At 36.9% G+C, this 13,055-nt stretch overlaps 1 protein-coding gene across 3 annotated transcripts in view; it reads left to right on the plus strand.

Annotated features, from left to right (window-relative positions):
• The window catches only part of LOC117175050 (transcription initiation protein SPT3 homolog), a 138,117-nt gene extending 128,090 nt beyond the window's left edge, over positions 1–10,027 (plus strand). For 2 of the 3 annotated variants that reach the window (XM_033364578.1, XM_033364579.1), the window contains one exon: positions 9,795–10,027. In XM_033364578.1, coding sequence (XP_033220469.1) covers positions 9,795–9,932 — 138 coding nt within the window. In that variant the 3' untranslated portion in view covers positions 9,933–10,027. The remainder of the gene's footprint in view (positions 1–9,794) is intronic. The other variant, XR_004467421.1, reaches the window with a different exon arrangement.
• Positions 10,028–13,055: the final 3,028 nt, after the last annotated feature.

A 13,055-nucleotide genomic window follows, 5' to 3' on the forward strand; every position in this document is an offset into this window, starting at 1 on the left:
GCATGCAAGGATAAGGCTGCTTACTCTGAGAGGTCGCCTGGTATCCCAGAGTCACCGTTCTAGACACCTCACCCAGGTGCCATTCAGCTTTCGGCACGGTTACACACCTACGCTTGGGGGTTATTTCCTTCGGGACCACCCCTGGACAATTGTCCGCGACTGACTATTTATTTTTGTAACCATATTCAGCAGAAACCCTTGGTACAGGGACCCTCTATCCCGGTCAAAGAAAAAATTCACTATCACTTCCCGGTCTAAAATAATTCCCGGTCATTTCCCAGTTTCCCGGTCCAGCGGTTACCCTGAATCATGATATTTCAGAACCTAATTTCTTTCTTCTCGAATGATAGTACGTATTTCGTGCTTGGTAGCTTAACAATTTTTTATTAAAGAATCAATTAAAATAATACATAGTTAAATAATTGTGACATTTTTCCATTTTACAAAAGAACAATCTTCTCATTTTTAAGTCTAATTTTTTTTTTAATGTATGCGTCAAAGCCGTAGGTTCTTTGAGAACCTTCTTTAAAAACAAATCGAAAAATATTGCAGTTACAATGTCTGGCTGTAATTCCTCAGAAGTTTAAATTACAGTTGTCAATTTAAGTTATAATATTTATGATATTTGAAATCATGTAGTTAAAATGTACGCATTAAACGTACGAAAACGAGCGTGAAGCGCGATAGTGTACCCACGCGCCCTAGGCGCCTAAAAATTTGGCGCGAAGCGCCACGCGCCCCATGAGAAATTGCCCGCGCTGCGGGCAAATTTTTTTGTGTGCCTGTGTAATTTCCCTTTGAAGTTTAAAATAAAAATATTTGGTTGAAAGTTGATGAAAATTATAAGAGTTGTATACTCTCCAATTTTAATTAAATAATTCATCTCTTTTGTTGAACTTTCATTTTTTGAATAAGCATTTATTTATTCAATTTCAATCATTTCAGTTGAAAATTCATATTTCTGTTCAAAAATTCAACTATTCCAATCAAATATTTACAATTTTGTTTATAAGATTCATCGGTTTGTTTGAAAAAGTAATATATAATGTAAGGAGAAAATTGGATTGTATCTAAACTCCCAAAACTGTGGAAAATTGAAATAAATTTCAGCCATTTTTGAACGTATTCGCGTTTTTGATGGTAAACAATTTGAATGTATCCTAATTTGTTTTGTATTTAGATGAAATACTACGATGTCAGAAATTTCATTAAGATTGGTCTAAAAAAATTCATTTGTTGAGGAGCAAATAATATTTTTCCTTTTGTGAATACACAAAATATCGTAGTTTACAGGAAATATGCTGCTATGTGTCGTAGGAAGTCAATTTTGAGTCGGTTCATAAGCATTGATTTTTTGATATGACGCAAAATAGATTTCCGCAATACTACAGGAAAAAAACGGGTGTAGTTACGGCGGCGAGGAGAAACCGTTTAGGCGTCTAACCCGTTTCTTTCCTTAGCGTATTTCAATCCGTTTTTCCTCTGTCGCTCATTCAACCCGTTAAGCTTCAACTTCTCAAATTCTGTTTCGTTCCTCTACTAATGCTAAGTTGCATTTACTATCAACCCGTCAATTATCTCTATTAAATGGTGAAAGGAGCGCTTAGTAAGAAGCAACTATTTGCGAGAAAACCTTTATCAAAAAACGCCATACCTGAAACAGAAAAAACTGTATAGCTGTTTTTTTAAATTTTTTATTAAAGCAAGAAAATATCTCTCAGCTATTATTTACCTTTTTTAAACGTATTAATAACATGCGAAAATAAGTGCACTGAGATCCCAGTTTTTTCCGGCCTCGGGTCTGGCTGGCCAAGAATCGGATACATTTTTTAATGTAAACACTCAGGACCGCATATATAGTCTCCGATCCTAACACAATATGGCGCAGTAGCGTTTAGAGAAGCGCGATGTAAAAAAAAATCTGATACGGCACTGTCTATTCGAGCGTCAAGGCCTTCAAGGGTCGTTCTGAGGCGGCGGGGCAGAAGAGACAAGCGAGAAGTCGGCGATTCATCGGACAGCACAGCAGACAATCGGGACCTTAGTCTAATCACATGTTTTTAAAATACTTACATGGATTTTTATCCACTTCTAAATCACACTTGGCCGTAATCATCTACAGAGAAATAAGTTTTGTCAAAATAATTAGCTTAAGCCAATACAATGCATTCCCGAAATTTGGCACTAATGCCCGTTTTGTTTAAGAGCCGTTAGTTTCACGAGAGGAATCTATACCCTTCAATATTTTTTTTGGAGTCGTACCCCTCCCAGTAATAGGCATGAGGTTTTTTGACATAGAATCTTACATCGGAAATTGAGGAAAATAGCAAACATGTGTAATGAAGTATGTACGAGGTGTGTTCAAAAAGTAAGGTGAATTTTCAATTTTCGCGGGCTACGTACATTCAAGTTTTAAATTTTTTGTTTTGTTGTGTTAGTACATTCGTCACGATCTTATGTTCACAGTTTTGAATATGTAGCTCGTGTTGTTTTTCTGACAGAGGCGTAAAAGGTTAGAAGGGTTTGGTGTGCTCGGCGATTTTCTTCTTTCGAAAAAAATGGAGCAAAGAGTTTGCATTAAATTTTGCGTGAAAAATGGAATCCACTGCTCTAAAACTCTTGAAATGTTGAAGGTTGCATACGGTGAGTCTACTCTGAGTAAGAAAAATGTGTATAAGTGGTACAAACTGTTCCAAGAAGGCCGAGAGGATGTCGAAGACGAACCTCGCCCTGGACGTCCCAGCACGTCAACAACAGATGAAAACGTTCAAGCCGTGGAAGAAATGGTGTTAAAAAATAGCCGAATTACCGTCAGAGAAGTTGCTGAAGATGTTAGCATATCGGTTGGCTCATGCCATGCTATCTTTTCAGACGTTTTGGGCATGAGACGTGCGTCAGCGAAATTTGTTCCAAAACTGCTTAATTTTGATCAAACGATCCATCGCATGAACATCGCTCAGGAGATGTTGAATGAAGTCAATAATGCACCAGTCATGCCCCAGCCTCCATATTCACCGGATTTGGCCTCCAGTGACTTTTCTTTTCCCAAAACTGAAGAGACCCATGAAAGGACATCGATTTTCAACGATTGAGAAGATAAAAGACTCCATCGCTGAAAGAACTCAAGGCTATACCACATAATGATTATCAGAAGTGCTTCGATGATTGGAAAAAGGGTTGGCTCAAGTGTATTATATCTGACGGGGATTACTTTGAAGGGGACAACATAAATATTGAGGAATAAATGAATATGTTTTGAGAAAACCATAAAGTCACCTTATTTTTTGAACACACCTCGTATATCTCCAGTTTCGATGCATAAACTAACCCGAAGGCAACAGGAAGCTTTCTTCAAAGCCACTACTTGTAATATCTGTCAGAAACCCCTACATCTACCGATAACATCCACTAAAAAGGTTTACCGTTGCCAACAATAAGTATATGGTAGTTTTCAACTAAAATGCGGAAATGATATACATCACGTATTTTGATGAAAACAACCTATACGGTTGAGCCATGGGACAAACATTTCCTTATGGTGGTTTCGAGTGGGTTACAAATTTGGAAAAACTTGACTTCAATGTTCCTGATGATTTACCAATTGATGAAATAATAGAAGTTGATCTCTCTGACACACTCGAAACTATTAATGTCAAACCAGAAGAAGCTCCTAACTACTCTCCTACCGAAACGAAAGTACGTTCTCTATTTCTGGACTTTCAAACATGCATCAGCTAATAGACTCAAACTTGTCAAAATCATAGTGTTTTTAAATTTAATTAATCTACGTGGCTTAAGGAATATATTGTGGAGATATAGAGCTGAAGACCTACGGCTACATGTGAGAAAAATATGGTAACAATTGTAAACTATTATTTACCGATACGTATTGTTGGATATATGAAGTTAAATGTAAAGAGCATATCAAAAAGTATGTATGCTGATTCGATACATCAGCCTCTCCTCGAGACAATGTTTTAGAATTTTTTGGCTTGCGGATTAAAATGTATTGTATCCGCGTAAACGGTAAATGCCTATAAAACTTGACTCTACAGTCTAGAACACAATATGTAATCAGATCTGGACTTCATAACGTTAAAACTATTAAACAAATAAAAATTGCGCTGAGTTCTTATGACGACGAGCGATTATTATTCAAAAATAGTACTGATACTCTCACGTGGAGTCATTATAAGATTATAATAATAATATAATAATAATTTAAACATGAAGAAACTATATTCTGCGGAGCCTGTTTTTCGTCGATAATGTTTATTGAGATTCCAGCTAAAATTATTATTTCATTCAATTGTATATTAAATGAAGTATACCTTAGGAATATTTCTAAGGTTGTAATTTTAAACTTCTTCTCGTTTCAAACTTTTTCTTTACATTGATATGTATTGCTAATATTATGATTTGTCTTCAAGTTTAAATTATTATCTGTATTCGAAAACAAAATAAACAAATTTATACATTATTTTTCCTATCCTCTTTTATATCAGCATAAATGTCATCACATTTAACTTCATACATCAAAACATCCGTCTCGGTATACAATAGTGTACAATTATTAAAATACTCTTCGCACATGTAGCCGTTGTTAAAGTCATAAATCAGGATTTTAGAAACGTAAAGCACCGAAAGCCCAATATTTATCCGTTTATTGAATAAGGCAAGAGTATTCCTCAATTCAGTAGCCGCTAGCTTCTCAGTAAATATTGCTCGGCTGTGGAAGTTTGGTTTAGTTTTGAGGGCTTTAGCTCCATACTACACACCCACCTTTTCACGAATTTCACATCAACATGGTTTCGTGCGTGCTTCATTGTTTTCCCGTAAACTGAATTAATCATCAATTCACTCGTAAACAGGTTATTTTTAAATTCATTTTTAGCGTTTGTTCTGAGGTAAGTATTGAAATCATTATATTCCTTAAGCCATGTAGATTGACTAAATTTAATAACTCTATGAATTTTAGCAAGTTTCAGTCAATTATCTAATTCATGTTTAAGAGCTGGGTTATGAAGAATGTACTTTCATTTCGAGTGCTCTGATTGAAGATTGTCTTTTTGGTTTCTTAGGCTACCTCTCTTTCTATTTTTAAGAACAGGGATTATTTTATGTGAGTCAAGCATAGCCTTATGTGGTCTACCTCGCTTTTTGATTTCCAAATTTGTATCGTTTAATAGGTGCTCATAGACAGGATCATAATTTTTCTGAATTTTGTTTTTCTGGATTTAATAATTCTTCAGAAATAAATGCAATGACGCGACATCCGCGGATCTGACGACTAAACCGGAGTTTCATTTCTTGGTCGAGTAGAGAGTTAATTACTGGTTCACCCAGACAAAGTCCGAAAATCACGGGTTCATCTGTAATGATTAAAAGTACTGATACAATTTTACTGGTTCAGTTCGTGGAAATCGTGGAAAATCGTAGAATCGTGGGATGCTGCTCACATATTGCAGCAATTTTCAATTACTTGAGACATGCTCGCTATTTGTCGAAAATTATAAAGCCAGCAGAGATATTCACTAAAGTTTTTACAGATACCAGATACAAGAACTCGTTAACCGCTCTAAACCGCATAGATGTATTGTCCACTCGGTAAAACCGATCGATGATAAAAAGTGGTCGAAACGTAAAACAAAATGTATTTTCGTATTCGCCTTAACGCAGGCAACATTTTTATCAGTATAATTTTTATTGGACCATTATTATTCAAGATGAAAAGAAAAACTTTCTAAATATTTCGATCGAACATCTATGCTCGATACTTATGCGATGACTATAAACAACGCTTTTTGTTTCAAAAAGCAGTATATTTATTACGTTTCAATAACAAATTAAGTCCGAACGAAAACCACGTTTTCGTGGAAATGGCAGCGAGTTAAAGTCAACACACTATGCCGCTGGGATGTTTTGTTGTTGTTTGCCGCTGCTTCTTTGTGACTTAGTAACACAGGCCGATAACCAGAGCACTGCAGCGGCAGAGTTTATTGACTTCAACTCGCTGAAATTTCCACAATTTTAGACCGATTTTTTACAAATTTCGCAGAAAAACTTGCTTGAAGCCTAGTGAAAAATTTTTTCGCGATAAATGATTTCAACTAACATTTTTTCGAGTACTGCCTCACTGGTCAAAGTTGGCGAAACATCATTTACATTTAGAATTAATTTGTCATTAAAAAACAATAAAAGTATTACATTTTAAAAAAACTGCGTCGCTTGTCGTCTTCGCTTATGTGCTGAGAATACACCATGAACATGTCAAGCATTTTCATCAACAAATAGCTGAAAATTCGAGAGTAATGTTTTATAAAATATCGATATTCGATCGAAATATTTAGTAAGTTTTTATTGTTTATTCTGAGTAATAATTGTCAAAAGAAAAACTTTACTGCAACACATTTGTCGGCTGCGTCAAGAAGAATGCGAAGGTATATTTTGCTGTGCGTTTAGACAATAACTATTATCCACTGATCGAGTTTCTCGAGTGGACAATACTTCTACACATTTCGAGCCCTTAACAAGTTCTTGCATCCGCCATCTCAATTAATGAAGACAGTGATCTTTATTAAGACAGTATGATCTTGATTTACCCATTTATTGTAATATAAAGTTCATTTTCTGTCCTCATTTCCTCAAAGGAAACAAAACAATTCCACTCAAATTAGGCTAATTTTATTAAATAGTCCGTAAAACGTCCATTGGCCACTAGTTTATATGTAAAAGCATTTATTTCAGAGACCAACAAATGTCCTAGACTTTTTTTTCACCAAAAAGTACCCTTTGATCACTTTGTGAAAAATATATGTTATTGATCAGAGTTTGAATACCTTGCGAAGAAATGACAGTGGCCTTCCCTGAAAAACATGGTACAAAAATGTTGAAAATAAAAATGATTTTTTGTCCTTTCTCGATGACGCGATTTATTGTGGATCATTTTCAATCATTTCTCAGAGTTGAAACTTTGCGTACATTATTGTTACACTAATCGACACTTACTTCTGGAATGTGAGCCTAATTTTCGCGACAAATTTCTTCATTTAACTTTTTAAAAAAATTTACAATTAAAGCAAAAAGTACGCGTCCTTTTAATGAGTGATTAATAAAAAAATTGCAGATGTGTTTTAGTTGCAAAAATGTTTGCTTCTAGTTTTTTCGTAGCTTGTGTCCTTTGTCCACAAATTTAATTTCGTTCTTTTTATAATTGCTTTTTGCGAATAAAATAAATTTGTAGATCTTTTTTCGAAGCACAATTTCTTTCGGTTTATTTTTTTAATGTATTTTGCATAGTTTGGCCACAAAAGGAAATATTGTATTTTTAATTATGTTTTGTGCGATCAAAATTTTAGTTATCGATTTTTTAACCAGATTAAAAAAGGTTTTAAGATAATCTTGTAGGACTTTCAAAAAGCAACGTTTTTCTGTTCTTAATGTTTTTATATCGTGCGTTGTTCGGCTTACAAATGTCATTTTCGATAGATTTTCTAAATATTGTAATTATAAATTTTCTAACTTTTTGCATTTATGTCCATAATGGCTGGGTAACGAACTCGTTCTTTCTTTAAGGACCTAAAAAAAGTGTGCCAACGCTCGATTTGATCCGTCACTCTATCTAGAGTTATCGTGTTTCAGGGCGAATCGATGGATGGCCGGAGAGACAGACATATATACCGATAGACGCCATTGCCCAAATTTTATTTTCGTTTTCAGAGCGTCTCAAAACGTAGAGTTCCATTAAAAAACTGAGGTGTGAAATTTCTGACAATCCTAATACTTTCGCAATCATAAATAATGAAAATATAGAAATATATATATATATTTGTAATAATAATTTATTTTTCGCTTCAATTATTTTTAAATTGCTGTAATCCTATTGATTTCTATTGAATCCAGCAAAGACGATTCCTAAAAACTTAAAAATAGGGAAGTTTCATAACTCTTTTTTTACTTTCGTATACATTACGTCCATGATGGCTGCTTATTATCACATCTAAATATTCCAAATTTCTAATATTCCATTTGTGCAACTCTCATTTGAAATTAATATAACAAGTAATTCTTTATGACGTTTTACTGAAAACACTGGAACACACTATCGAAAATTACGAACATCCGAAATTGTTTGTGATTTCAATTCAGAATCTCCAGAAAAGTTCTGAAAAAATATCTTGTTCCTGCTGATCTCCAGCGCCATTTTGGTATAAGATTGTCGCTTATTCACTCTCTCCCTCGCTCCCTCCACGTTGTGCAATCGATAAACCAATCGATAGTAAGTATTCGATTGCACTAATACTCGACTGAACTAAATAAATTGAATGTTTTTAAACCTCTTTATGCAGTTTTATTTCATTTTTTTTTAGTTTATGTTGATTGCCATAATCGATATGAATGAAATCGAAGAAAAAAATTGTGAAGCAAGGGACAATTATAGCGATTTCCATAAGATTTTTGTTTAAAATCACATAAATTTTCGGATATACCTAATTTCCCAAAGTGAAATGGAGCTAAGTAAAGCTTCCACGAGTCCACCTTAGGGCAAACTACTATATATCGCATACACAGTACCTTTTTTTGCAATAGAAGAAATAAATTTTATGGAAATAGGAGATGCAGTAATTCAAAACGATAATTAAGCAAGTGGAACATTTGAAGTTTCGGAATAAAAAAGGCTTTCTTCATATTTATGATATTCTCCTTAGGTTTTTAGGAAAAATCTTTGCTGCAGGAAGTCAATAGAAATCAACATTAAATAATGTTTGAAATGCAATTTTTTTAGTTCTTGTCGAAAACATAGATTTGGAAGATACGGTCGTAGATACGACAATTTATTTTCAATAGAGATTAAACAGTGGTACATAAATGAACCAATTCAACAATAGAATTTAAGTTATTCATTTGCTGGAAATTAAGCAATTTCATTGTAGTAATTTTTTGTTAAAATTAAATTGTTTTGTGCAAAATTATTCTTTTTTTATTGTTGAAAATGCATATATTTAGGTATAGTTTGCATCTTTTTGGTTAAAAATCACAACTCGTTGATTGAAACTTGATTTTCTTGAATGGAATTCAACTGTTTTTTTTTTTTTTTTATTTAAATTAAAATCTTTTTCGTTCAAATATCACTTTTTTGTGCAAAACTCATATTTGTAATTATAATTTAAACTACTTATAATATAGGATTTAATTTATATTTCCACATTTCACATTTATTCGCAAAAAAATCGGTAACATTCAGATGAGCATAAACAGTGGGGCACAGATAAAAATTCCGAAAGCATCGGATCACGCTATTAAGAAACTGCGACATTTATTCGGAAAGAAATCGGAAAGCTTAAGAACGAAGTAAATTCAGTGGGATACTTCAGCAAAAGTTTGGAAAGGCGTCGGAAACCTTCGGAAAGAGAAAGATTTCGGAAAGAAACGGAAGCGAAGTTCACATAGAAATCGGACAGGATTGTAACGGTACTATCTTTCCGGACCATTCTTTTTCTTCCGCTAGGATTGCTGTTGTCTTATCAGTGCCCTCAGTTTTTCATATTCAATGAGTCCAAAAAATAACAATCCCACTTTCCGTGAAGAGTTATTTGTACGCTCCAATATAATTGCTTTTATATTTTGTGGTAAATATATGAATTCAAATAATTCATCCGCTTAGATGTAATTTGCCATGTAACAAACTCATAGTATTCAAAGCACTTTAAGTGAGAGGCCATGATTAATTAAATTCTCGTATAATATCCATTGGTTCACATTTTAATTTTTTAAATAAATCATTTATTTTTCAGATTTCGATGACGAAACAAATCTCACCATCAGAAATCAATGAAGCACTTAGACGTTATTTGTCACCACAACTAGAAGTGACTGGACCTTTTCGTCGTTGGTCTCTTCGGCAACCTCACTTGCCATTTCTTACATCATGAGTTGGTAACATGAAGAATCAGGAAGAAAATACTTTTTATTGGAATTTAACCGAACACGTTTTTTTATGCACGAATACAAAAATATAAGTGTATAACAATGTTGTTTATTTTACCTACAAGTATTTATTATGATACCGTCTATGACGGTTGATACCGTCACAGCCCCTGACGTTTGGGTGTTCCCGTTGCGTTCCCTCATAAGCCTTAATCATGGCCCCAAAGCCCTCTCCATGAGGAGAGGACCGCAGCCACGCTGTTGGCTGATATTTCAGATTCATTGATGCAGTAACTGCCTGTGACTATTACACGTTTCTCCGCAATCGCAGGGCAGTGACAGAGAACATGAGTGGAAGTCTCATTACCCTTTCCGCACAGACGACAGAGAGGTCTTTCTTTAAGCCCTATCTTATGTCTCTGATACCGGAGGTTTCCAGTTCCCATAAACATTTCTGTTAGGACTTTGAATTCATTCCTCTCGAGCTTAAGTATTTCTTTTGCTCGATGAGGGTTTAGCCTTGAGCCCAAGAGTGTTTTAGCCTGTCTGCAGCTAGAGACCAAATCCTATTCATTCTGATGTTCCTCGGTCAGCCAACTGTTAATATCTTCAGTGACCTACCTACTGGAAATGCCTACAGTTGGCTCAGGCCCAGTAAAATTTTCCTTTGCTGCTAGCTTTGCTAGCCTGTCCGCTATCTCATTGCCCTTGATGCCACTGTGTCCAGAGATTCAGAGCAGATTGACTCGGTTTCCTGTCGCTAGCTTATTCAGTGCCTCAAAGCACTCCCATGCTAGTAGTTTACTTTATCGCCATACTTCATTGCCTTATAGGCGCATTGGAGCAAGGCCACAATTTCAGATTGTAGAACTGTTGCATAGGACCCCATCGCAATTGTGAAGCTCATTCCGTTACTACTACGATATACACCTGCTCCAGCGTTCTCTTTGTTCTTGGAGCCATCTGTAAACCAGTTGTCTCCGTCACTGGGCAGGTGTGCCTCACCATTAGCCCATTCCTCTTTCGTGGATAGGTTAACTCAGTACTGCTAGTCGAAGAAGTAGCGACATGTTGGACATTTTGTCCCTGAGCATGCTCAGTGTCGGCCTCCTCGCGATGTCGATTGATATCCGCATAACTGTCGAGATACTGCTATCGTTTACCATATATAATCTCGAGGCCGCCTTCGCAGCCACGGCCTTTATGGTGAGATGGAGGGGCTCCAAACCTATTAGTGCCCCCAGAGCCATCGTGTGTGTCGACTTCGAGGCACCAGTGATACGTCTCAGAATCAGTCCCCTGATCCTTTCTAGTCGAAACTTCATAGTAGAAAGTTCGACCCTGCTCCACCAGACGACTGCCGCATAGGTTAGTCTGGGTCGTAGAATCGCTGTGCAGATTCACATTAGTGTCTCCGGTTTCAAGCCCCAGCTTTTCCCTATGGCTCTTCTACAGAGCCAAAGAGTCACTACTAGCTTTTTGCACTTGTTTTCCAGGGGCTCGTTTCATGACAGCTTCTTATCCAGAATGACTCCTAGATATTTGGCTTGCCCTTTGATTTCCAGTTTTTGTCCAACCAATTTTAATGTACTCGTGGTTCCCCACTTGTACCTTCTGGTGAATACAACTGCATCCGCCTTACTCGGATTAACTGATAGTCCAGTCATCTTACACCATGAATCTACTATTCTTAGTGCTTGCTGCATTACTCCAAAGAGTGCAAGGGTGATAGAACAGCTTCCTGCGGACATCACGAGACAACGGTTCCACATAAAGTGGTTAGATTCCTATTGGCCAACATATGACAGGTATATTCCATGACTGCATTAGGCACACCGTGTGCGATCATGGACGCCCTGATCATCTCTCCAGAGGTGTAGTGAAAGGCTCCTTCGATATACATGAAGGTTCCAATCGTGAGGCCTTTCTGATTCAGTTGTACTTCAATTAGGTTAACTGCAGTGCTTAGGGCCGCCTTAGTCTAGTGACCAGCCATATAGGCGTGTTGTTGTTTGCGAAGAGGACTACTTGACAAGACCTTATCGTGGATATATCTTTCCACGGGTCTTTCCACTGTTTTTAGTAGGAAAGATGTGAGGCTAATGGGTCGGAAATCCTTGGGTGAAGTATAACCGACCCTGTCTGCCTTCGGTATAAAGACTACTCTAGCACCCCTCAATGCCGCCGGAACATAACCCAACATCAGACTAGCCCTAGCAAGTCTCACAATCGGCCCAATGATGATCTCACCAGCCCTCTGTAAGAGGAATCGTTTCTGGTCCAGTTGGGCCGCAGGCGGCTCTGATTGCCTCGGAGGTGTCGTCCCCTCTTCTCCGAACTTTGTGAAGCCTGGAAAATATGCCTTGAACAGGTGAGCCAATGTATCCCCCCAAGACTCTAAATATCCCCCGCCGGGCAATTTTAGAGTCCCGAGAATAGCATACGGATTTCGAGAAAGCAGCTTATCCAGTCTGGCCGCCTCTGCTCCTTTCTCGATATCAGTGCAAAATTTGGTCCAGCTTTTATGCTTTGCCTTAAGTATTGAACTCCTATACTCATCCCTCATCGATGTAAATAAAGTCCATAGTTCCTTTGTTTTGCCAGAACTGGCACGTCTGAACCGCTCTCTGGTTTCCCTTCAAAGCTCTTCGAGTTTCGCATTCCACCAGTGTGTCTCTCCAGGCTTTCGGACTTTTGAAGGTCGACCATTACTTTCATAAGTAAGTTTGATGGCTTTCGTGAAAATCTCGGCCGCCATATCTAGGGTATCCACTTCTCTAATTGACCTAGGCACCCATGAAAGTGCACTTCTTAATTCTGTGGAAAACTGACCCCAGTCCGTTCTTCTTGGATTTCTGAACCATTTAGGGCCGATGGTTACAGCGGATTCCAACACGAACTCTATTAGTGAGTGATCTGAGAGAGTGGGTTCATCTGAGACTCTCCACTTCTTGAGGTTATCTGTAAAACTACCGGTACAGAGAGTGATATCAATGACTTCCTCCCTGACCGAATTATGAAACGTCGGGGTGTTCCCCGTATTAAGAATATCTAAATCGGTAGTAATTAGGTATTCCAATAGGTCCTTACCTCTCGGGTTGACACCCGTGCTACCCCACAAAGTATGG

The sequence above is a fragment of the Belonocnema kinseyi genome, chromosome 6, assembly GCF_010883055.1.
Source record: "Belonocnema kinseyi isolate 2016_QV_RU_SX_M_011 chromosome 6, B_treatae_v1, whole genome shotgun sequence".
In the NCBI taxonomy this organism is placed as follows: Eukaryota; Metazoa; Arthropoda; class Insecta; order Hymenoptera; family Cynipidae; genus Belonocnema; species Belonocnema kinseyi.